The sequence below is a fragment of the Meles meles genome, chromosome 15 (assembly GCF_922984935.1).
Source record: "Meles meles chromosome 15, mMelMel3.1 paternal haplotype, whole genome shotgun sequence".
Classification (NCBI taxonomy): Eukaryota; Metazoa; Chordata; class Mammalia; order Carnivora; family Mustelidae; genus Meles; species Meles meles.
Window position 1 is genome coordinate 52077964 of NC_060080.1, and position 23380 is coordinate 52101343.

At 59.6% G+C, this 23380-nt stretch overlaps 1 protein-coding gene across 2 annotated transcripts; it reads left to right on the forward strand.

Moving 5' to 3' along the window:
* The first annotated feature begins 169 nt into the window (after positions 1–169).
* LOC123926165 (cytochrome P450 26B1) lies at positions 170–21301 on the forward strand. Of its 2 annotated transcripts, XM_045979959.1 has the most exons (8): positions 170–414; positions 1179–1257; positions 2093–2765; positions 6334–6558; positions 14982–15257; positions 15529–15684; positions 17152–17436; positions 17804–21301. In XM_045979959.1, the coding sequence occupies exons 3-8, from the start codon at positions 2562–2564 to the stop codon at positions 18194–18196; spliced, it is 1539 nt and encodes a 512-aa protein (XP_045835915.1). In that variant the 5' UTR covers positions 170–414; positions 1179–1257; positions 2093–2561; the 3' UTR covers positions 18197–21301. The 2 variants fall into 2 exon arrangements, with proteins under 2 accessions (XP_045835915.1, XP_045835914.1); XM_045979958.1 differs by lacking the exons at positions 170–414; positions 1179–1257 and having other exon boundaries at positions 1925–2765.
* The last annotated feature ends 2079 nt before the right edge of the window (positions 21302–23380 follow it).

A 23380-nucleotide genomic window follows, 5' to 3' on the forward strand; every position in this document is an offset into this window, starting at 1 on the left:
TAGACGCTCACACACATTCTCTTCTAGTGAACTCTAAAATAGAACACGTACTGGGTGCAGGGGAGGTGTTAAAAGGGGAGTCGAGTTTCGTTTACACACACACCACCCTAAACTGAAGGTGGGATATCCAATCTTCTGCTCTGGGAGTGCGGGAGAGTGAACGGCAGACACCAGGGGGCTGGGGGAAAAGAGGACCTACGGGAGAGGGCGAGCCAGGCACTAGCTAGATGATGCCGGGCTTGGCACGCGGAGCTCCATGTATTACAGACACGCAGAAGGAGAGGCCAGATGACAGACGGATGCACCGATGCACAGACACACGTATAGCTCCAGAGAGAACACACAGACCCGCAGACACACCACCCAGCTCCACAGATGTCGGGGCGACCCGAGGACACGCGCGCGCACACACAGGTGCGGCCCCGGGCCACACGCACACCTCGCACAGGCACGCGCGCCGGGGCCTCTGCGGCCCTTCAGAGAAGGTGGCCGCGCTCTCCCAGCGTGTTTATTTACTCATTTGTATCAATGAACGTTTGTGCCCGACTCCTCCCGCCTCCGGGTGCCGAGGCTGCCGGCTGCCGCATTTGTCCCCGGCGCGGGACACTCACCGGGACCGGCACTGGGGTTCCTCCGACGCTGCGGAGGGCGAAGGGGACTACAAAGTTAGGGGGTCCGAAAGGAAGGGCTGTAGCGTGAGCCTCCCTGGATGCGGACGGGGAGAGGGTAACACAGGAGTCTTGGAGGATGAGAGACATCTGCCCGGAGCAGGGGTGGGGGCAGCGGTGGCGGAAAGACCTTGGCATCCGAGGTTTGGGGATGCCCGGATCCGGGATAGGGGACCCCGGCTAGGAGTAATTGGGAGGGGGCAAATTGGGAGGCTTGATGGGGTCCAGGGAGATAAGAGCCGGCGGGGTTCCGCGGGATTGGAGCTTGGGACCCCAAGCACAGGTCCAGAGACTTTCGGTGGCTCTCAATGGAGGGGCAGTCTGGCGGAGACCTCAGCCTCTGGGGCTACGGCCCACACGGGACTGCCCGGGGCGGGAGGAGGGGGCCGGGGACCAGGAGGGAGGAAAAGAGGGAGGGAAGTAGCCTAGCAGCCAAGCGGGCACTGTGCGAGCGCGCACGGTGTGTGTGTGTGTGTGTGTGTGTGTGTGTCTCCTCTCGTCCGTCTGTAGGTGCCGGGCTCCGCGAGACGCCAGCGAGAAGGAAGAGGAGGCGAGAGGTGAACTGAGTTTGATCCTGCGGCGGCTACAAGTGGGTCCCGGGCGGGCGGCGGGCGGCAGGCGGCCGGGGCGGGGCGGGAGGCCGGCGGGCGCTCACACGCTCCGGCCGCCGGCCTCTCACCACGCCTCCGGCTTTGTGAGCGCGCGGGGCGGGGGGGGGGTGGCGGGATGCGGGGGGGGGGGAGTTTGGGGGTGGGGTGGGGTGGGGTGGGGGTGGGGGTGGGGTGGGGGTGGGGTGGGGGGGCGGGCTGGCAGAGCGCCCACGGCGCAGCCTCCCGCCTCTATATAAACACACGCATCGCCTCGCTTTGGACTCAAATTCACATTGAGAGAAGCTTTTAAAACCACCAGCCCTGAAATCCTGCCTCCTGCTTTTCCCCTTCTTTCATTCCTTTTGCCTTCCTTTCTTTTTTCCCCCTTTCTTCCCCCAGCAGCAACTCCAGAACCGAGAGGCCGCGTCCCGGGACGGATTGCCTTTTCTTAATTGATACAATAGCCCAGCTCGGGTTTTCACCTCCTCCCCCAACCCCACCCCGCCTCACCCCGCCCGCCCGCCGGCCGCCGCCGCCGCCGCCGCCGCCCCAGCGCCCGCCCGGGGCTCTGTCGCCGGCCGCGTCCCGTCCCGGCTGTGGTCCGCCGGCTCCGCACCCGCGCAGCGCCCGCCGCGCCGCCTCGCCCGCCGCGCCCGCCTCGGGGGTGCAGCGGCGGCTCTGCGGCTCCGGCGCGCCGCCCGGGGCAGCCCAGGGACTCTGGGCTCGGGCCTCTCCACTCGCCTCGGCTGGGGAGCCTTCCCCCTGACCCCTAAAGTTTCTGGGTTCTTTGGAATTTTTGGATTCAGAATTTTTTTCTTTTTTTTTTTCACCTAGGAATTTGAGGGGAGAACTTTTGACAAATCGATCGCACTTTCTCTCCGATAGCTCTTACGAGAGAGGCTCCCGCTGGACAAAGTTTTCCAAAGTTTTCCGAGTGTGATGGTTTCGGGGAGAGCTAATCCACCAGCTTGATTCACGACTTCATCTCACCACCCCTCGAGCAGCCCCTAAGCCCGCTATAAGAGAACAAACAAACAAACAAACAAAGTTACACTCCGAGTCGCCTCGTGTCTCCTCTCTTCTTTTAGGCAATTTTTTTCCTCCCTCTCTCCGCTCCCCTCGCAGCCTCCACTCCCCTTCCCTCGGCCCCTTCCCTCGGCCCCTTCCTCCTTCTCTGTTTCGGCTGGAGGTGCCAGGACCCCCGGCCGCAGCCTCCCCTCCCCCGCCGCTCGCGCCCCTTCTCATCTGGCCCTCCCCTCCCCCGCCGCGGCCGGCACAGCCAATCCCCCGAGCGGCCGCCAACATGCTCTTTGAGGGCTTGGAGCTGGTGTCGGCGCTGGCCACCCTCGCCGCGTGCCTGGTGTCGGTGACGCTGCTGCTGGCCGTGTCGCAGCAGCTGTGGCAGCTGCGCTGGGCTGCTACCCGCGACAAGAGCTGCAAGCTGCCCATCCCCAAAGGCTCCATGGGCTTCCCGCTCATCGGAGAGACCGGCCACTGGTTGCTACAGGTAAGGGTGCGCTCGCTCCGCTGCTCTCCGGGGTCCGCTAGCGGCGAGCTCCGGGCCGTTGGAGCCGCGGGCCGGCCAGGGGGCGCCGGGAGCCTGAACGCACTGGTCCCCGCCCCGCCCCTTCCCTCCTCTTTGCGGGTGCAGCCGGGGCTTCCTTTGCCCGACTGCGGTGTGGTTCGGAGCCCATTGGCGCCGGGTGCGCAAATTCTGGGGGCTGATAGGAGAGGTCCCTGGACTCCCAAGATTGACTAGGAGGGCTCCCAAGATTGACTTTCCCCAGTCGCGGGCGACCCAGCAGGGGTGCATGGACCGTCCGGGGGTTTCCCCGCGCGATGCCAGCCGGAGGGGGAGTCGGGTGGTGAGCAGCTTTCGCCTCACCTTCTCGCTCCAGGCCCCTGTCGCCGGCGGCTGCCGGGGCTTGGGAGGTATCACTGGGACCCGAAAATTGAGTCGGGGAGAGGAAGGAGCCAATGGCAGCCAGAATTGCCCCCTTAAGACCCTGGCTATGTTCCTGCCGCGTCGTCGCTGCGCTAGGTACAATCGCCCTGGTCTACAGTCCAAGAAAATGTGTGTATTTAGTGGTGGGGAAGGAAGGAGGTAACCCAAGGAAGATGAGAAGCCCGAGACCAGAGGGTTCTTGGCTTTTAAGGAAAAGGGTCTATTTACTTATTGGGTGGGGACACTTGAGCAGGGGAGAGAAACTTGGGATTGGTGTATGAGATCCAAAGAGTGCGTGTGTATGTGTGTGCATGTGTGTGTGTGTGTGTGTGTGTTGCTAGACGCCACACAACCGCATACTGCTGGTGATAATGGGGGTGGGTGCGTCGGGGACCAGACTCAGGTAAGTAATGGGGAGATTAACCTGGAATTAACCTCGTCAAGTGATAGACAAACGCTTTTGCAACTTGATATACACCAGGTTTTGGGGGGGTGGGGGGCGCCTCTGGTTAACCGCGGGAGGTGTGTTGTGTTCCGGTGAACACCCGTGTTTGTCCGGAGGATGCTGGTGGGAGTTAAGAGAAGGATGAATGTCCTGAAGGCAACCCCGGCAAGGGTAAGGTGAGGCGGGAGGCGACGGCAGAGACCCGTGGGTTTAGAAGTGCGAGAGCATGGCTTGAAATTAACAGACGCGTGCAATCCGCGAGCGCACACACGGACACCCTGCCCGGCCCCGCCCTGCGCAGAGTGACAGCGGAGCGGGGGCGGGGAGGGGGGCACGAGGTTCCTCTACGTTGTGGTCTTCCCAAGTTCCAGAATCGGCCCATCTCTTTTGGGGATGCTCATGTAGACGGGTGGGATTCGCTTTAACCAATAGGGCTACCCTCCGTAAAGAAGTCCCCAGAGCCTCTCCCATGCCACCATCACACTTAAAGAGTTAACTGCGGCGGTGGTCTAGGCTTTTGGCCGAGAATTTAGGAAATAAAATAACTCACGCGGGCATCAGCTCCCGTCTCCTTAGAGCCAGTCTGCGGAATCCGTGGTCTGTCGCCCCCCTTTCTTGACCTTTCTCTGCTACCCCGAACATCCATCCCCCTGACCTTTTCTCCGAATCCCACAAGGGCCCCTGAGGCTCCGTGCCCAACCCGCACTGAAGTTGGGGAAAGGGAACCAGGCCTACGCCTCCCCTTCCATCAGCCGGCGGGTCCCTAGACTCCCCCATGGGAGGGAAATGGGGGGATGCCTGTAGAAGAGCGCTGAAGGGGTTAATGGGAGCCCTCTGAATCCCAGCTTTATTTTTTTGGAGTCATTTATCAGATTTTACGGGGAGACCTCCAAGGGCTCTCCGTTTCCACCGTGCGCCATCTAAACAGAGCCTAGGGCTAAAAATACAACATTTTTGTATAAATTGGACTCGCGGCCCGAGCGGCCGCCCCTATGAAAGTCCTCTTTGTGAAGACCATGGAAACGGCGGACAAATAACTCTTTATTAATGCCACAAAAAAACGCACTTTAATTATAGTTAGGCAGATCAGAGACGGGAGGAGGGCGGCGGGAGAGAGGCGGCGGCGACCTCGGAAAATTCACAACCCAACTTTTGTGTCGAAAGAAAAGAAAAACAGAGGAAAAGAAGGAGAGGAGCGACGGAGAGTCAGACGGAGCGAGGGAGACGGGTATAGCAGAACGGAGGGAGGGAATCCCGCTCCTCAACCCCCCCTTGGTCGCACCTCCACCCTCGCCTAGATTTCTCTTAAAGGGGAAGACGCCGTCTAGAACTGCGGTGGGGTGGAGGAGCTCTCTTCGACCCGCCAACCTGGGAGTCGGGTGGCGTCCCCCGCGGCCCAGCCCCCCTCTAGGAGGCACGGCCGCTCTGGGCTCGCTCCCTGTCGCGCGCCGGGGCCGGAGGCGCATGTGGAAAAGTGATTAGGGCCCCGGGTTCTGCAGAGTCACTTTTCGGCGGTGCTGGGTGTGTTCACATTTAGCTGGAGAATTCTTTTCCGTAGAAGAAAGGGAAGTGAGCAGAGGGATCAACCCGGGAAAAGGGGATGCTGAGGTGTTCCTTCGGGGTACAGGACTCCGTAGGTCTGGAGTCCGCATCCGCTGGTCGTTGCCCGCCAAGCAAGAGTGCGGGACAGGTGGCGCCTCTCCCCTTGGCACCGGGTGCTGCCCCGGCGGGAGAAGGGTTAATGCGGGGTGGGGTGGCGAGCGCCTACGTCAAAGGTGAGCTGGACGCCCCTGCCCCCGCCCCTCGGAGGTCCCCTCGGTTTCCGGTACCCGCTCGGGGGCCAGCTCAGCCAGCTCCACCGCGCGCCGGGCCGGGGCCGGGTCCTAGCCTTCCCGGGCTCGCGCGGTCGCTGCAGCCGCGGGGGATCCGGTTACCTGTGACGGCAGCCCCGCCCCGTCCCGCCCCGCGGGAAGCGCCTTCCTCAGAGCTCCCGTTCCAAACTCCAGGGCGGCGACGAAACTCCTCAGTTATTCCCAGGACAGATTGCATTAGGAAAATCGCGGCTCGCGGCCCCGTGACCCTACCTTGCAGATCCCTTAGAGGGCCGCCGGGTCCCTTCGCGGCCCACCCCTGAGAACGGAGGAAACCCCAACCCCCTTCTGTAGTGATTGCCTCTGGGCACGGACCGCTCACCGCTATAAATAATCTTTGGCCTGAGGCCACCCCGCGGGGTCTCGCCAGCCCGTGGCCGGGAGCCTGGAAATATTTATTCCGAGAGTCTCCGAAGCGTGAGGCGGGGGAGCGAGGAGGAGGGGGGCGGAGGCTTTAGCTTCGGGTCCCGCCGTCCGGGATACCTTTTTCCTCTCGCAAGCCATTACCAAAAAACACCCTCCCGAGGGGTGCCCCGGGCCTCCCGCCTTCTTGCATTATTTATTATCCTCTAGGCCCTACTTCCCAGTTCTCCGTGCATGCTATGAAAAATAAAACCTTCGTGTGTGTGTGTGTGTGTGTGTGTGTGTGTGTGTGTATGTTGGTGGTGGTGGGGTGACAGGGGACTGGTGGCCTGGGCTGAATCTTCTGTTCCCCCCCCCCCCACCTCCGCCGCGGGCCCTCCAGGCTGGGCCTCTGGGACATCCCATCCGGCGATGTACACCCTGAGAGAGGTCTCTTCCCTGGTTTCCGCAGGGTTCCGGCTTCCAGTCGTCGCGGAGGGAAAAGTATGGCAACGTGTTCAAAACGCACTTGCTAGGGCGGCCACTGATCCGCGTGACAGGCGCAGAAAACGTGCGCAAGATCCTCATGGGCGAGCACCACCTGGTGAGCACTGAGTGGCCACGCAGCACGCGCATGCTGCTGGGCCCGAACACGGTGGCTAACTCCATCGGGGACATCCACCGTAATAAGCGCAAGGTAAGAGCTCTCTCTCTTGGCTAAGAGCCCCGCAGCCCTGCTCTGACCCTCTTCTTCCGTGCACCCGTCTCCGGTGTAAGGAGTTTGAGGAGCCCAGGGGGACAGTTCCACCCGAATCTGCGCCCCCGTTTGCACACCATGCTAGAGGATCCCACAGTCCCGTGCCTAGACGACTGCGGTCCGGGATCCAGAGCCCGAAGGCCTCCTCCGGGTCTGTCCCACTATTGGTCCGCTGTGCCATTCCCATTCCCAAGGCCAGGCCCAAAGGTGGCTGTTGCGGGAGGTGGTTTGGACAGAGATCAAACATGCAGGGAGTAGGGCATCCAACTCCTGTCCTTGCGTCCTCCACAAAACCAAGAAAAGATAAGGGCAGATGGTGGTCCCCGCTCCCCTTTTCGCCCTGTTTCCCTCGGGAATTCTGAGGACAGAAAACCGATCTTTGGAAAACCAAACCTAGCCTTTCTGCCACTGGTTCCTTAAGGGCGACGCGGGCAGGCTCAGGGAGCGGAGCACCCGGTGCACGACGGTAGCAGGGCCTTGCCTTGGCGGGGCGGGGGAGGATGTGGAGGTGACGGGGAGATGAAGTTTGGGGCACTGCCGCCCAGGTCTGGACGGCGGAGGAAGGGCGAAGGGTGGGAGAGCAGTGGCGGCGCTGCGGAGGATTAGAGCGCACCCACCCCCTCCCGTACAGAGGAAGAGAAAGTGGGTGTTTATCCTGTGGATTTCCCGAGCGCCTGGAAGAGGCGCGGAGGAGGCGAGCCAGAGCGCACGCAGCGAGCCGAGCCTCCCCGCCCCCTCCCAGGGCTGCGCCGCCGCCGCCGCCGCTCTGAGCGCGGGCGGCACGTGCTGTTTGAACTGCAGTAACCCCAAAGCTGGGCCGCCGGCGGGCGGGGCGGCGGGCCGTCAGCTTCAGGCGGCCAGTGAGGGGGCGCTGCACGACCTCCCCTCCCTCCCCGTTTTCCACTGGGTCAGAGGACTCATCCAGGTTTGAAACCTTAAGGAAAGAGAGAGGCAGCCTCAGATCTGCCCAGAACAGTGGAAGAGTGTGGGAGGGGGGCAGGCAACCGTGAGCGGCTCCCTCCTCCAGAAGTCTATGTGAAGAGGTCTTTGTGAACGTAGGAATTCATCTTGTAGTATCTGATGTCTTTGAACGGCCTGCGAAGAGTAGTTTTCCATAGCAGACAAAAGAAGGCAAAATCCGATGGAGGAGGCACACCCCGCCCCCCGCCCCGCTCCCATAAAGCACGGATTTCAGGGACTGGAAAGGGGTTTCTAGAGTAGTCTGCCTCATTAGAGCAGGAAGTAGCTAACAGGTCCAGAGGAGAGATGGAAAGTGCCTGGAAGGGGGCTAAGGGCTCAGCCCTGGGGAGGGCTTATAAAATGTGTTCGACACTATTTTTTCTTAGTCTTTAGGGCTCCACCCAAAAAACCCCTTTCCAAAGAGTGAGGAGACAGCCTGAGACTCAGAAACCCAGCTCCGAGGACTATCTGCTTCCTCATTTTATCTATATAGAGACTTTGACAAGAAAACAGTCATTGTCCCCTTCTCACAGAAGGGGACACTGAGGCTTGGGAGTTTGAGAGACTTGAATCAGGTCAGGAAGCAAAGAAAGGGCAGGACAGGGCATGCAACACAGGCATCCACGGGAAAGAGTTGTTTCTAGCCCACGAAGCTGAAGCGGAGCCTTATTTAGTCCTGCGGACCTAGGATTGCCAGAGCTGGTGGTGGGAGTAGGGAGGAGGTGCTGGGAGGAAAGGGAGGGCTGGATCAGGACAAGACTGTGAGACCCTGGGGGTGCAGAGGGCTTAGGGGGCAGGGCTGCCTTGTGGTTCCACCCACCCTGTTCCTGACTTGGCTGTGGGTCTCCACATGGGGAGGACCCACCTGGAAAGCCCCATGGTTTGGGCCCACATGGTCCATTTGGAAGGAGGGAAGGAGATGCCCCAGAGCACACTGCCAGAGGAATGCCAGGGAGAGCTGGGGATGGGGCAGGGGCGGGGGCCAAAACTGAGAACCACAGAAGAGTCCTCGATGGTCTCCCTCTTTGGGATACCCTATCCTCTAGCTGTTGGGGGATAGGAAGCAGACAGAAAGCAGTTCATCCTGACAGAGGCTTAGGAACCCGGTGCAGGGGCCCTCTCTTTATGTGTTCTAGTGTGTGCTTGCTATGTAGCCAGTGTCTGGGGCCTGTGGGAAAGGGGTGGACAAAAGGGCCCTTTCCCCCAAATCTCTCTAATTCATGTCCCAGCAACTTGGGTTTACTGAACCAAATTGAAGGCTTTGGGTGAGGTAGACCCAGAAGTGGGACACTTGGTCCTTGCCTCAAGAAGTAGAGTCTAGCTGGAGGGATGAGACGAGAACATTCAGGGCTTGTTTATGTCCTGGAAAAAATGGCCAGGCTGCTGGACCCCAGTGCACAGTGGGCCCAGCCTGGCCAGGGTCGGGGGTATGCCATGCACACTGCTTGATCCAGTCTGCACTGCAGTCAGGGACCTGGTGGGTGTGCAGGCTAGTTGGGATGTACTCACGGGAAGTAAGGCCCAGGTGTGCTGGGGCCTGGCAGTCGGGAGAACGGGAGAACGAGGAGCGTCACTGTTTCCACTGGGGCTGGTGGCCCGCCCCTTCTCTGGGAGGTCTGACCAGATGTGCTGGGAAGGGGCTCCTTACAGCCATCGCTGCACTCCAGGTGTTTGCCCGCCTGTCCTGGTGGTCTAGGGCCAAGATGGCTGGGGTTGCCAGGGAGAAAATCCAGAAAGTCTTGCCCAGTCTAACAACATCTTCTCCAGGAGCCAGTCCCGTGTCCCTATAGCCACCACCCCAGACTCTGTCCATTCGTTTTTGTAACCTTCCCTCCCCCAGGGGCCTGGGGTGTCTCTGAAGAATGGGAGAGGGATGCCACCCTTCTCTGTGTGAGGGGAAGCTAGGGAATTGCCCTGGAAGGAGTGTGGTAGGGAAGGGTAGAAGGAGGTTGTCAGAGACACAGAGGAGGAGTGGGAGGGGAGTTGGTTCTAGAATCCCCACTGCACAGCCCCACACCCCAGAAGCAGGCATTTCCTCTTTTCCTTTGGAAATGGGGAGGCCAACAGCTTCAGTAGCCCTCCCCAAACCTGGAGAACATCCCAGAGGATGCACTTAGTCTTGGATTCCTGGTGTCCTAGAGACTCCGAGCATGGCTCTCTTGCCCTCCCAACCCAGACTCCTGGCTACAGGGACTTCTGTACGAAGTCGAAGGTGGGGGAACAGCTCCCCAGGCTTTGGAGGTAGGATGAAGAAGCCTTGTCTACGCACATCCCAGCCCTCACTTGCTTGGCCCTGGGGCTCTGTCTGGGGTGGGGGCGGAAGGCAGGCTCAGGATCACTGCACTTCTCTCAGAAACCCTGTCCATCCTGCAGTGTGTGTGTTGGGGTGCAGAGTCCGAGAAGTGGATCAGCAGGAGGGCAGAGCCAGGAAGTCTGGGGTCTTTAGGGAGGCCAGCCCAGCCTGGCTCTTGATGGCCTTGAGACCCGTGCACATCCTCTGGTTCAACCCAAGGCAGCTGCTCCCACCTGCATTAGGAAAGTGGGTGGCCCAGCCAGGCAGCCCTGCCCCTGAGAGCTCTGCCCAGCCCCCTGCCATAGGCACAGAGCCTTTGTTCTGCCAGCCCAAGAAGTCCTTCACTCAAGAGTTACTGTAGCACCAGCCAGTGGGTGCAGGGACTGATGAGGGGGAGGGTGGCGGGAGCGGATCTCTCTGAAGGTCAATGTGGGAGGGAGCCCGTGGCCAGGCAGCCACCAGAGCGCCTGAGAGTGGATGCCTCCCTCCATGCGCCTGGTGCCAGGCAGTGGGTGGGGGTAGTGGGGGGGGGGGGCTTCTGGCCAGGCCTAGGGTCTGTCTCCTCCTTTTTCCCTCCTTTTTCCCTCCTTTCCTGTCCAAGGCTGTGATGCTGATGCGTCTGCTCATTCTTCCAGCCTTGGGAGACAATTCTGGCCTTGACAGAGAGTGGGCAGGTTTGGCTGGGGTCTACTCTGGCCCTGAGCCCCCTGTGCCTACCATTGTATCCATTCAGGCTGCCCAGGCTGAAGGGCTGCAGCTGGGGGTGTCCCTCCAGGGGTGGGAAATGCCGAAGCAGGGACAGAGGAGCCACACAGCTGGCCTTCTCCTGAGAAGTTTGGCCATAAAGAAGGGTCCCCTTGGGGCTCTCAGATAAATTCAGAGCCCCAGAACAGGTACACAGTGTCTCAGTGGGGCTTGGGGAGTGGTGGGAGATGGGGTTCAGGGCCATTGGTTGGTGTGGCCAGTCACGGCCAGGACTGTGACCCTGGGAGAGCCCTTCCCTATTGGGCCTTCACTTTCTGCACAGGCTGGGGGGTCTGTGCTGGCCCCTCCCTGCCAGAGTGGCTGAGTGGGGGATTGGCTCAGGAGGCAGCCAGGGTGAAGTCAAGACCCAGTGGAAATGCCAGGCCCCTGGGAAGATGACGCTATCTCTCGTCCTCCCCCTTACTTGAGTATAAAATACACACCTCGGCGTCCCGTGTGCCCTGCAGACAGCTGCGGCGGCGCTGCCTGCCCTCTGTTGCTCTTCCCACTCCGAAGCTGCGGCTCTCCTCCAGCGGCTTGGCTCGGTGGGTAGCCTGCCCGGGCCCCCGCCCTCCCAGGCACCCGCTTCCATTCCTCCCAGTCTGACTCACTGGCCCAAGGAGTAGGTTCCTGCTCTGGCTCTTCGGACTCCCGAGACTGCCTGTCCAGAGGCTGTCTGTCTATCTGTCCATCCACAGGCACCAGCTGAGAAGGGGGAGGGCACCTGGCTGAGCAGTCAGAGCCCAGGGTCCTGGGGCTCCAGTGAGCCGCTCTCCTCCCAGAGGTACGGCGGTGCAAGAGGAAGGAGGGGCAAGTGTCTGTAGAGACAGTTATGGAGAATCGGAGCCTTGGCAAGCCCCCTGGTGTCCCACCGCCTTCCACTCACGGTGGAGAGAGAACCAGGGAAGTGGGCCCTTGGACCAGTTGCTTTGCTGGAGAAGCTGATGGGGGGCCCAGCCTGTGCCTGGGAGGTCCTGGTCCTCCTGGGACGCTCTGCCTTCTCTCCCTGGGCACCAACCCTAGGGAAGTCCATACCTGCTGTTCCCTCTGCAGGGCTTTGCCTGGGCCCAAGCTGGTTCCCGATGACCTTTGTCCAACATTCTTGGCTCACTTTTGGGAATTCCTAGGGAAGCCCCAGAGGGAAACAAAGCAGCTTTGGCTCCTGTTACAGCTGTGGTCAGGGCAGACGGCTCTGGGGGCTGGGAACCCTTCCTCTCTTCACACTGAGCAGCTCAGCTGGGCACTTGCCCATGTGCCCGACTCCTGACCCCGCCCGCCCGACGTGGCCCAGGCCTCCCTCTGCTCTGGGCCAGCACCTCCGCCTCCTCCTGGCCTTTGTGGTGGGTGGTGGTTTCTGGGCTGCCTCGGCTGTGGGAAGTGCCCTCTTTGTTAATCCTGGGCACCAACCCAGGGATGAGGACCTGGAGTTTTCCTGGTGCCTGGGAGGCCCCAATGCCTGGGGAAGAGCTGGGCTGGAGGCAGGGGCACGGACGGGATGACCTCTGAGCGGAGTCCCTTGACTCAGAGTGCCTGCTGTTTTGCTTTGCTTTGCTTCTCCTGTGGTCATTTTCTCTGCCTCGTGGGGGCTCTGAGAGGAATCATGGGCAGGACAGCTAGGTGGAAAGGGATCCAAGAAAGTCCAGTTAGACCCTTCATGAAACCAATGGGGAAGCTGAGCCCCAGAGAGGTCAGTGACCTGCTGGCTGCCCCTGGTGAGTCAGGGGCTGGGTCAAGATAAGAGCCTTGGACCTTTCCAGAAGCCCCAGCCCAGAGGCCTTCAGGTGAAGAATGACAGAGAGCTTCCTGGGGTCATTCCAGCTCCTGCTCAGGACCCCTGGCTACCTGGAGGTAACACGTGGATCCCCCACCTTTGGAGTCCATCTACTCAGTCCCAAGTCTCCCTCCGTCCTCCTGCCCTCCGGACCCCAAGCTTGAGAAGGAGCGATTCAGCTGGTCATCACTAGAGGGCGCAGGGAATGTAACCTTCGGGGCAGGGCAAGGCTGGGTAGGGCCTGTGGGTGGGTCATGTCTGGCCCCTTCTGAGAGTGCAGGGGGGTCCTCAGGGAGCCTCCTTTGGTGACTCCTGGGAACCCTTCCTGGGCCACTGTAGCCTCCGTGGAGTGTATATTTGGGGGCCTGGTAGGCATCAGGTAACTTGAGGGGACAGTGTCTACTTTGGGACACCTAGATATGAGCATTTATGGGCTCTGTACCTTGAAAGGAGCCACAGAGATCAACTCCTCACCATTTCATATGTGAGGAAGCTGAGGCAGGGGGGCATGACTTGGCCATAGTGTTGCAGTAAACGGGTGTATGATCCGGGGCTTAAACCTTAGGTCTCTGGGTCCCCAGCCTGCCTTGTTCCACCACCCCGCTGCCCTGTAGAGCCAAGCTGGCTTTGACTTTGACCAATCTAGGTTGGCGTGGCCTCCGCCCCATTGTCCCCTCCACATGCCCACCTCTGAGGTTGGGTTTCCTGTTCGCTGGGGGCCCCGGCTAGCCCTTGCCCCATCCCGTCCCTGGCAGTCCTCCTCTAGGCCAGGTGTGGCCTCCCTATCTTTGCCGGCCCCTACTCCCAGTCTCCCCATCGAGGCTGGGAGCCACAGAGTATCTTTCCTCCTCCCCCATGAGCATCTTACAATTTTGTAAGGGCCCTTGGTTAGCCAGCACTGGGCTCTGGGGATGAGGCCCCAGTCCCACCCTGTCAGACTCCGATCAGGAGCTGAACTTGGCATCCTAAGGACACCAGGGAGGGGGTGCTGAAGCAGAGAGACCCGCCTATATCCATATATCCACATAGCCTCCTCTGAAGGGGGGTGGCGGCTGAAGTCTCCCTTGGAAGTTCCTGGGACCCCCGCTGCTGAGCAAGGTGTGAGTGACCCATCCAGACCTGGGCTGCCCTTGGCCACTTCCCATCCTTCTACATTTCAGCTGTCCCTTAATAGCAGGAACAGCCCCAAACAGCACTGGCTTCTCTGCCCCTCACCGGCCTCCTTCCCTCCCTCCATCTGCCCACCGGGAATTTGGGAATGAAAGTGCTATTGTGAATGCCTGGCTGGGCCACTGAAGGGCCAGCTCTGTTATTTCTGCAAACCAGCCCTCCCATTAGCCATGCAGGGCTGAGGCCAGGAAAATGTTACCTTTTCCTCCTTGAGCTGACTGCAGGGGAAATTCTCACATTTACAGTTTGTGCGGTGGTTGTGTTTGGGGGGACGGGAGGGGAGGCCGGGCGCGTGTGTGTGGTTTGCGTGGGGCAGGGCAGGGGAACAGGGGGGGATATGCATCTCCTTCCTCTGCTGTCTCTCCCAACTCTGCCTTCCCCAGTGACCTTTCCCTTGGTGGTGGTGGGGGTGGCCCCCTTCGCTCTGGTGGCCCCTCTGGTTGGGGGTGTGTGGATAGAGGATATTGGTTATGAGTGACATGCAGAGGTATCAGTAAATAAACTCGTGTTCTCCCCTCTCCTGTTCGCCCTGGGCAGCAGCATGAAACTGCGTGCTGGGGCATTTGGGTAAGGAGGGGGCAGGAGGGGGTTACTGAGGAAGCAGGAGGAAAGCAGAGAAGGTAGAAATAGCGACTCGCCGGCTACTTAAAATGGACCAGGGAGATGCAAGGAATTAAAAGGGCTTCTGTTTGGCATTGTGATCTTTCAGGGTGGAAAATCTTGCCCCCGTCCCCCTGCCTCCAGACTCTGCCACACTGAAGACATTTTGATGGCCCATCTATTAATAGACTGCCTAGGGTCTCCACCCATTAGGTGTTTCCCAGGGACTGAGAGCAGTTTGGTGATGGGGGTGGGGGGCTCTTGGGAAGTCCTGCTTGCAGTCTAGCTTCAGACTCTCTCATTCTTCCAGTAGAGGAGACGATCCACCTTACTGCCTTGCACCTCCTTGTCCAGTCCACGCACCTGTGTTCCACTCCTCCTGGGCACTTCTGCCTGGGAATTTGGGAAGGGGTCCCTGCAGTGGAGGGACCAGCTCCTCAGTAGACCTACTGGCAGCTGGGCTGCCTAGTCCCCAGGGCTTTGCCACTGTGTGCAGCTCATGCTTTTCTGAGGGACAGGAAAGGAGAGGACAGCTCCGATCTCTCTGTGAGTGACACGGAAGGTCCTGACTTAGAATAGAAGTGCCTGTACACTGTGCTTTATGCCTGTCCTTCCCCTGCCTCTGCCCCAAGGCGCAGGCAGAAGGAGGGGGTTCAGAGCTGGAGCACCAGCGGGGGGTTGTGACCGGAGGTGGAAAGTGGAGCCCGGTTGGGGCGAGGACCCAGCGTCTCTGTGGCCGCAGTCCTGGGTGCGTGCTTCACTGGGGCCCCGTGGGGGCTGCGTGGGCAGGCGCGAGCTCCTCCCAATTCCCCCCTTGCCCTCCAGGTCTTCTCCAAGATCTTCAGTCACGAGGCCCTGCAGAGCTACCTGCCCAAGATCCGGCTGGTGATCCAGGACACGCTCCGTGCCTGGAGCAGCCACCCGGAGGCCATCAACGTGTACCAGGAGACGCAGAAGCTCACCTTCCGCATGGCCATCCGGGTGCTGCTGGGCTTCAGCATCCCAGAAGAGGACCTGGGCCATCTCTTCGAAGTCTACCAGCAGTTTGTGGAGAACGTCTTCTCCCTGCCCGTCGACTTGCCCTTCAGCGGTTACCGGCGGGTGAGCCCCCAGGGCCTGGGAGGAGAGGAGGTGGGCATCTGTGGGAGAGGGTGGCTGGCCACTCAGTCACTCACCAGTCACACAGACAGAGAGGAGGCATCCGCAGAAGGGCCGTGGGCGGGGGAGGGGAGACTTCACCCGCTGGTCTCAGCAGCTTAGATGGGAAGATCTCAGAGGAGTCCCTTCCCTGCCCTTCCTGGCCTTGGGAGGGGGCCTCTGGTGATCCTACCCTTTGTCTTTGGTGACCAGATCGCCCCCTTCTCCCCCCCAGGGCATTCAGGCGCGGCAGATCCTGCAAAAGGGCCTGGAAAAGGCGATCCGGGAGAAGCTTCAGTGCACCCAAGGCAAGGACTACTCGGATGCCCTGGACATCCTCATCGAGAGCAGCAAGGAGCATGGCAAGGAGATGACCATGCAGGAGCTGAAGGTGGGGGCGGCCTCCCCATTGGGCGGCATGAGTGCCCCAGGTTCTGTTTCTGCCCATCCTGCTCCCCTCCCACAGTGACTGTCTCTGCATGGCGGTGGTGGCCAACCCCACCGGGGGCTGGGGGGACGTAGCCAGTAAAGAGGCTGTGTCCCGGCCTGCTTCGTGTGGGTGGTCTGATGGGGAGGCTGAGAAACAGCCATGATGGGTGGGGCTGCCCCCCACCACAGCTTCTGTGCACCCAGTCCTCGGAGTGAGTGGGTCCCCACAGCAAAGACACTGAAAATTGGCCTCTAGGAACCTCAGGACAGACTCTGTGCCAGTTGCCTTGTGGACCCCCTCACCCCCTTCCACCCTCAACAGTCACCATTTCAGTGCATTTCATGGTCCTCAGAAAGGCAGCCTCAGCCCTTGGGGGAAGAGCAGGGAGGTTCTGACCTAACTCTGGTCTCCTCCCCTCCCACCAGCCTTTTTTAGCTGGTAACACTTGACACTCTCTCCCGGCCTGCGGGTCACTGTGAAGCCCAGCTGGGCTGCCAGCGCCAGGATGGCCTACACTGGGCTCCAAGAAGGACTTTCTGCCCAACCCTTTGTGGGCTGGGTGCACCACCTGATGCAGATTCGTTAACACATCCTTGTCTAGACTGTCGCTCCCGCGGGGGTCTGACCACAGACTTCTCCATTCCCTGTCTGTGCTTACCCCTGGTCTGACTCTGGCTTTCCCCTTGCTGAGCCAGGAGGAGCTCTGATGACCTTCCCATTTCACAAGAAGTATTATGGCTTCTAGATGGTGCCATGGCAAGTCAGGGACTCAGGTCCCTTCCCTCTCTTCTCTGGGCCTTCCTTTGTAAAATACAGGCTTCAGAATGAGATGACCTGCTGGGACCTTGCCCTCAGGCTCCCAATGCCCAGATGTCTTGCTCTCCTGAGAAACCTGGTGGGGTCTGAGTCTTCTGGGGGTGCCCTCCCCTCAGCCTTCTCACTGCTGTCCCAGCACAGGTCCCCATGGCTATGGTCCCAGGTTGCCTCCCCAACCCCATCCATGCTCTTGCCCTCCCACCAAATGTCCTGGGGACGGAGGAAGGGGCTGCGACTGCCAGGTAGAAAGCCCAGGGGCAGACCCACCCTCCTTGCCTGCACAGGGCCTGGCTCCCTGGGATTTGTTCTTTTCCTTCTGGGAGCTGACTGCCCTGATGAGGCCTGCTCGGGCAGGCTCTGGAATCCAGCAGTGAGTGAGAAGCGGCCCTATCTCTCCAAAGGATTCCAGGCTAGTGCTTCTGCTCTGGGCCGTGGCGGCTATGTTGTCTGCCCAGCGGGGGGACTGACCCTGTGACCTGTGTCCATTGTGGCCTGAAGCCACAGCAACGTGAGGCTCGGAGGCAGGGCCTAGCTAGATGACCTTGCGGCATGACAGGAGGCCCGGTACTGGCAGAGGGGGTGCTGAGCCTGGATCCCCGCTTGCCGCTGCAGGACGGGACCCTGGAGCTGATCTTCGCAGCCTACGCCACCACGGCCAGCGCCAGCACGTCCCTCATCATGCAGCTGCTGAAGCACCCGGCCGTGCTGGAGAAGCTGCGCGAGGAGCTGCGGGCCCAGGGCATCCTGCACAGCGGCGGCTGCCCTTGCGAGGGCACGCTGCGCCTCGACACTCTCAGTGGGCTCCACTACCTGGACTGCGTCATCAAGGAGGTCATGCGCCTCTTCACACCCATTTCCGGTGGCTACCGGACCGTGCTGCAGACCTTCGAGCTCGATGTGAGGCTGGGCCCTGCAGGGCTGGGCCTCTGGTGGGAACGCTGCCTGGGGAGGGTGGGTGCTGGCCTGTGGGAAAGACCCGCCTTCCTGTCGGGGTGCCGCAGTGGGATGGGGGAGAGCCGACCCCAGAGGCTGGGTCAGATGAAGCTGACCGGGCTGTCATATGGGAAAGCTGCATGTGGACGTCTGTGAACAGGAGAGAGGACTCACAGGCTGCGGCAGGGGAGGGGATGCTGGCCAGGACTGGGGAACCACAGCCGGGGACAGGGTGCTGGGGGGCCAGCGGGTAGGAAGTCCTTGGCCCTCTTAGACCTCCTCTGGCTCTCACCACCTTCCTCTACTCCTGCCCCCCCCTTCTTGCCTCCAGGGTTTCCAGATCCCCAAAGGCTGGAGCGTCATGTATAGCATCCGGGACACCCACGACACGGCGCCCGTGTTCAAAGACGTGAACGTGTTCGACCCGGATCGCTTCGGTCAGGCCCGGAGTGAAGACAAGGATGGCCGCTTCCACTACCTCCCATTCGGTGGCGGAGTCCGCACCTGCCTGGGCAAACACCTGGCCAAGCTGTTCCTGAAGGTGCTGGCGGTGGAGCTGGCCAGCACGAGCCGCTTCGAGCTGGCTACCCGGACCTTTCCCCGCATCACCTTGGTCCCTGTCCTGCACCCTGTGGATGGCCTCAGCGTCAAGTTCTTTGGCCTGGACTCTAACCAGAACAAGATCCTGCCGGAGACGGAGGCCATGCTGAGTGCCACAGTCTAACGGCGCCTAGCCCGTACCCCCACCTCAGCCAAGCCAGGTCTTGGGGGGTGGCAGGGGTGGCGGGAGGCACCAGAAGGGTCGAAACCTGTGTGGGGGAGGGGGCGGGAACCTGGGGAATGGCGCCCCCATACCTTGCCCTCCCCGTTCCTCCCCCCCCCACCCCGGCAAACCCTACCCAAAGGCAGAAGGGCCCCATCCTTCCAGGGGAAGGGCCCTTCCCCTGGCTTCTATTTCTACCCAGTCCCTCCAGTTCCCACGGGCTTAGCCCCCGGGGGAAGTGGCAGGGCCGGGCACTCCGCATGCCCGTTACAGTGTTAAATGTCAGTGGCTCAGCTGCAGCATTTGCTTGTGATGTTCCCAACTGGTCCCAGCTCTCCATTTCTTTTGGACCCTTTTAGTCTGAGGGCAGGTGGTTGATGTGGGGGAGGGATGCAAGGAGGGGCCCCCTTTAGCTCTCTCTTCAGCACCACCCCCCTTCCGGCTTTGACCCAGACTGGTGGAATGTCCCTCCTGGTGTGGCCGCCAAAGAACAGCATCCTGGGTAATAGAATACAAGTCACCCTTGCTTGGGGGGGTGGGCTGCAAGAAGCCTGGAGGGGCCCCACCCCTTTGCCAGTTTGGACATTTGAAATTACCTATTGCTGCTACTTTTTCTCTCTTCTGACCTTGGGGCAAAGGAGCTCCAGGCCCTGTCCTCCCAGCATGTTCCCTGGTGGCCCTGGGCATGCGCACTGACGTCCCCACCTTCCTGCCAGGCAGCCTTGAGCCCATCCTGCTCCCCTGTTACACACACACCCAAGGCCTTTGACTCATGGGCCGCACCCCTGCCCCCCGCCACCCGTTCCCCTCCATATTTATTCACTGACATAACCGAACCTTGGCGTTCCTGGGGACTGGAACGAGCCTCTCGTCTGTCCCCTAGCCTCCATCCCAGCTGTCCAGGGCAAGACTTCTGCGAATGATGCCGTCTCCCTGCCCCTAGGCTCCAGACCTTCTGTGGGTTCAACCTCAGAGCCTCATTCCCCGGGTGAAGTCCAGTGCCTCTGCCTTTGCCCTGGTGGAGATGGGGAAATGGCCCACTGCCTCCCTCCCTGCTCGGTCAAAAGCCCTGAACATATGAGGATTTGGAGACTGCCATAAGCTCCTGCTTGGCCACGGTTCACCCCGGTGCCCCCCACTCCTGCTAGTGAGCATGGGGAAGTATACGGGTTCTTTCTTCTGACAGGGAGCAAGGGCTTCTGTCGTCCCTCCCTTGACCTTCACCCTTGGCCCTTTGCCCTTGGAAAGATGTCCTTGAAGTCGTTCTCACCTCTATGCCACTGTCTGCTTAGCCCAGCTCAGGGGTGTGGGGACAAGATGAGAGCAAAGGGAGGTGAGCATAGGAGGCAGCCCTTTGGACGTGCTGACTCGGGTCCTCTGCTGTGGTCTTGAGGCGGCCGCCCCGGGTGTGCTGCAGTGCCGAGGAGGAGGGAATGTGCGATTTGTCAGAAGTGATTTGGTGGAAAACTGGCTGGTCAGGGGATGACTGGGGGAAAGAGGAGTGGCTCCTGCCACTGGCATTTTGAGTGTTGGCAATTTGGGATGCCTCCCAGGATGATCTGGGGTCTTTGGTGAGTCTCTAAGTGATTTTGTCTGTTTTGTTCTTTGCTTTCTGTGTTTCTCTTTTGGCTTTTGATGTTATAAAAGCAACGAATCCTCTTTGTAAGAAAAAAACACTCAAAGAGTGCTGGAGACCAGTCTCTCCAGCCCTTCTCCATAGCAGTGACCGCCGTGGGCAGCTGTGTGGCCCCCTCCATGGTGCTCAGTGGGAGGACTGCTGGCCCCCCCACCCTCACTCACACACCCTGGTGGTCAGCATTAGGGGAATGGGCTCGTGCCCGGCAACGGCTCTGTAACCCCTGTTCTCAAGGGTTTCGTTTGGTCCCTACTTTTCCACCACTAAAGAATCCGTGCAGAACATACATCACTGGCAAAAAGACATTTTTTAAAAAAATCAGCAAAATCCCTCAGTCCACCCCAACACACCACACACACATACACACACACACTTTCTGAAAAAACAGGCAAACACGTGTAAAGACTCATCAAAGCTTGCAAAAGAGCTGCACGGTGCCCCGGAATTGGTTACCCAGAAGAAAAACCCAGTGTCAGGAAGGTTCACGCTCCAAGCTGCCCCAGCTGAATCAGTGGTTTTTTTGGACTGACTTTCTAAGAAGGCAGTAAGTGCTACTCCAGACAGGAAGCCCACCAGGCCTGGCCCTGGCGAGGGTGTTGGGTGGGGTAGGAGATGGCGGGTTCTGGGAGGCACCTTCTGTTGGGGTGACCAGCCTGGGAGGGGCGGAGGGAAAGGCTGAGGGGGTCCCTGTGAGGAGGAAGGAAGGATTATTTGCCCCGCTGGGTCTCAAAGGCAACAAGAAGAGAACTGAAAGACGCTCTTGACTCTTGACTGGCTGACAGGAGGGTTCCAGTGTTGAAATGTGGCCGTCTCTGTCCACCCGTGCCTGTGTGTCTGTGTGCAGGTCTGTACAGGTAGTGCTAGATGGGTGACGCTTCCTCAGTACCATTCCTAACTCTTATAACTTGATCTTAAAAAGACAAAACCCCACAACACTCTTCCTGCCACGGGCTTGCAGATTGAAGCACTTTCGATGTTGGGCGCTGGTGTTTGTGACCTGGGCACCATCCTGACCCTGCCCAGGTCACTATAATATTATTTTATACACAAAACTTTTTTTCATAAATGTTATAATTTTGTGTCTGTCTTTATAAACTATTATAAGTACTATTTTTGTTATAATTCAAAATAGATATTTAGTATAAAGTTTTTGCTGTTAAATATTTGTTATTTAGTAAAATATGAATTTTTTTCTCTATTGTAAACATGGCTCAAAATATTAATATGTTTTTATCACAGTTGTTTTAATATTGAAGAAGCACTTGTGTGTTTTGTTTTGATATGAAACTGGTGCCGTGTGAGTGTTTTTGCCGTCATGTGGTTTTAATCTGTATATAATATTCCATGTTGCATATTAAAAAAAATGAATGTTGTGCATTTTGTGATTTTGGAAATACTCAACCTGGCTCTTTTATAGGCTTCCATAATAAACCGTGGGGACTCACCCTGGTTTGGCTGTCTGGTCTCTGTCTTCTCTGTATCACCATCATCATCTCCCAGCCAACCACACATTCCCTTCCAAGATGCCCACCTGTCAGGCGGGAAATTTTTCCTCATAAGTTTTGTCCTGGGAGACACGCCCACCATTCCTTGTGCGTAGGCACAGAGAAGTCCACGGCAATGCCCTGCGAGTAGTAGGTTGCCATGGGTTGGTGTGGGGGGTGTAACTGTCTGACCACTGGTCCCCGAGGATCGTTGGGTGTTGGGGCAGCTGGGAACCAGCTCTGCTGGCCGAGTGTGGCCATGACCAGCCAGGCCAGGCAGCTTAGTGCTGGATGAGGCAACCCAGTGCTGAGGGCCTGTCCTCAGAGTCCATCCTGTTTTCTTGAGCGAGGACACTGATGTCCATGGCCCGGGGACAAATAGGGGAGCAGAGTTCAGTTCTCCTGACTTCTGGCCTCGTGTCCCATGAGGCACTTCTCAAAGCCTATGACATGGGTGTTATAGGAGCAAATGGGTTCCCTGATCAAATAAGTTTAGGGAAAGGGTTAAGTAGAGCTGGGCAGCTTCCTTCACTGCAGGACTTGCCAGGACCTTGAGCCCAAGGATGGTGCACTCAGGGGGCTCCATGGCATTGACACAGGTCGTGGGGCTCCCCAATCCCATTTGATGACTGAAATCATGTCCTCGTTCCTGTTTATCACACTCTGTCTAAAGGTGGTCTGCAACCTGGTTCACAGAGGCCAGAGGTGAGGCCAGGGAAGGGCAGGACGTCCAGGGCAGGGACAAGGAACATCTGGGGTGGTCTCCAGGACCGAGGCACCAGGGGTGGGGAGAGAGGGCCTCGCAGTGCCCAGGCTGGTCCTGTCCTTGGCAGTGCCCCGTCCCCTCCCCACTGTCTGGGGAGGGACCCACTGCCTCCCGGTTGGCCTGAGAAAGGCTTTTTTTGTGTGTTGTGTGGCTCTGGGTGTTGTTTATTTGTTTGTTTGGGGTTTTTTGGTTCCCATTAGTTAGTCAGACCCAGCTTCAGTTCAGAGTCCTCAGGCCCAGACCGGGGTGCAGGGCCCCTCCCCACCTGGCCACCCGGGCACAGAGCCTGGCCACCCCTGGAGAGGGTCACCAACATCTCCTGAACCACGCCACCAAGACAGGGCTCCCAGCAAGCCCTGTCCCCCACACCCGTCAGTCCATCAGTCTGTCCTGCTGCTTCCCTCACCTTTCCCTGCAGGGCTGAGGTCTGCCCTCCCCAGTCCTAATCTCCACCTGGGGAGGGAGAGAGCAAGGGAGAGTCCCCTGTTTTCCATGAACTAAAGCCGAGTTTTTGAGTGGCAGCCACTCTCCCATGGCCACACAGAAGCAGAGGGCAGAGTAGTCCCCGACCGGGAATCACCCGGCCTGTGGCCTCACAGGCTCCCTCAGTGAACACCCCCAGCTTCCACTAGGAGCCACGCCAGCAGAAGGTCGTGGTTTTTCAAAGTGGCCATTCCACGTCTCCCGGGGGAGGATGCCGTGTGGCAGCGGAGGTGAAGGAAGCTTAGGCCTCGGGCTGCCCTGGGTCTGACCGCCCCGCCATGGTGTGGGAGGGCCCCGCCAGGCGGGTGGCTGGCCTGTCATCGCCCCGTCAGTCTGTACCTCTCTCCTGTGGGACCAGCGGGTCACTGAGGTCCCCCACACGGCCTCCTGCCCCCCTAGGATCTCCTGGCCTGGAAGGAGAAGGCAGGCTGTTGTGGACAGGCCAGCATGACCACTGTTTGTCCAGGGATCGGGGCGCCGGTTTGGAGGGAACTCACAGACCGCACATTCTGCCGCCTCCCAGCACTTTTCCAAAACAGCCTGGTCTTGGCTGGGCCTGGCTGACCGGGGTGGCCGCGGCCCAGGAGCCGGGAACGGGGCGGGGGAAAGCGGGGCCTCGGGGCCAGCAGTGTGAGGTAAGCAGGTGAGGCCGGAGACAGCACTGGGTCAGAGCCAGCCCGCGCGGCTTCGACGTGCCTTAGAGGGGAAGTGAGAGAGTGGGAGAATGACTGTGTGTCTGTGCTGGGGGCTAAAGGGAAAACAAACCAGGCTGGCCT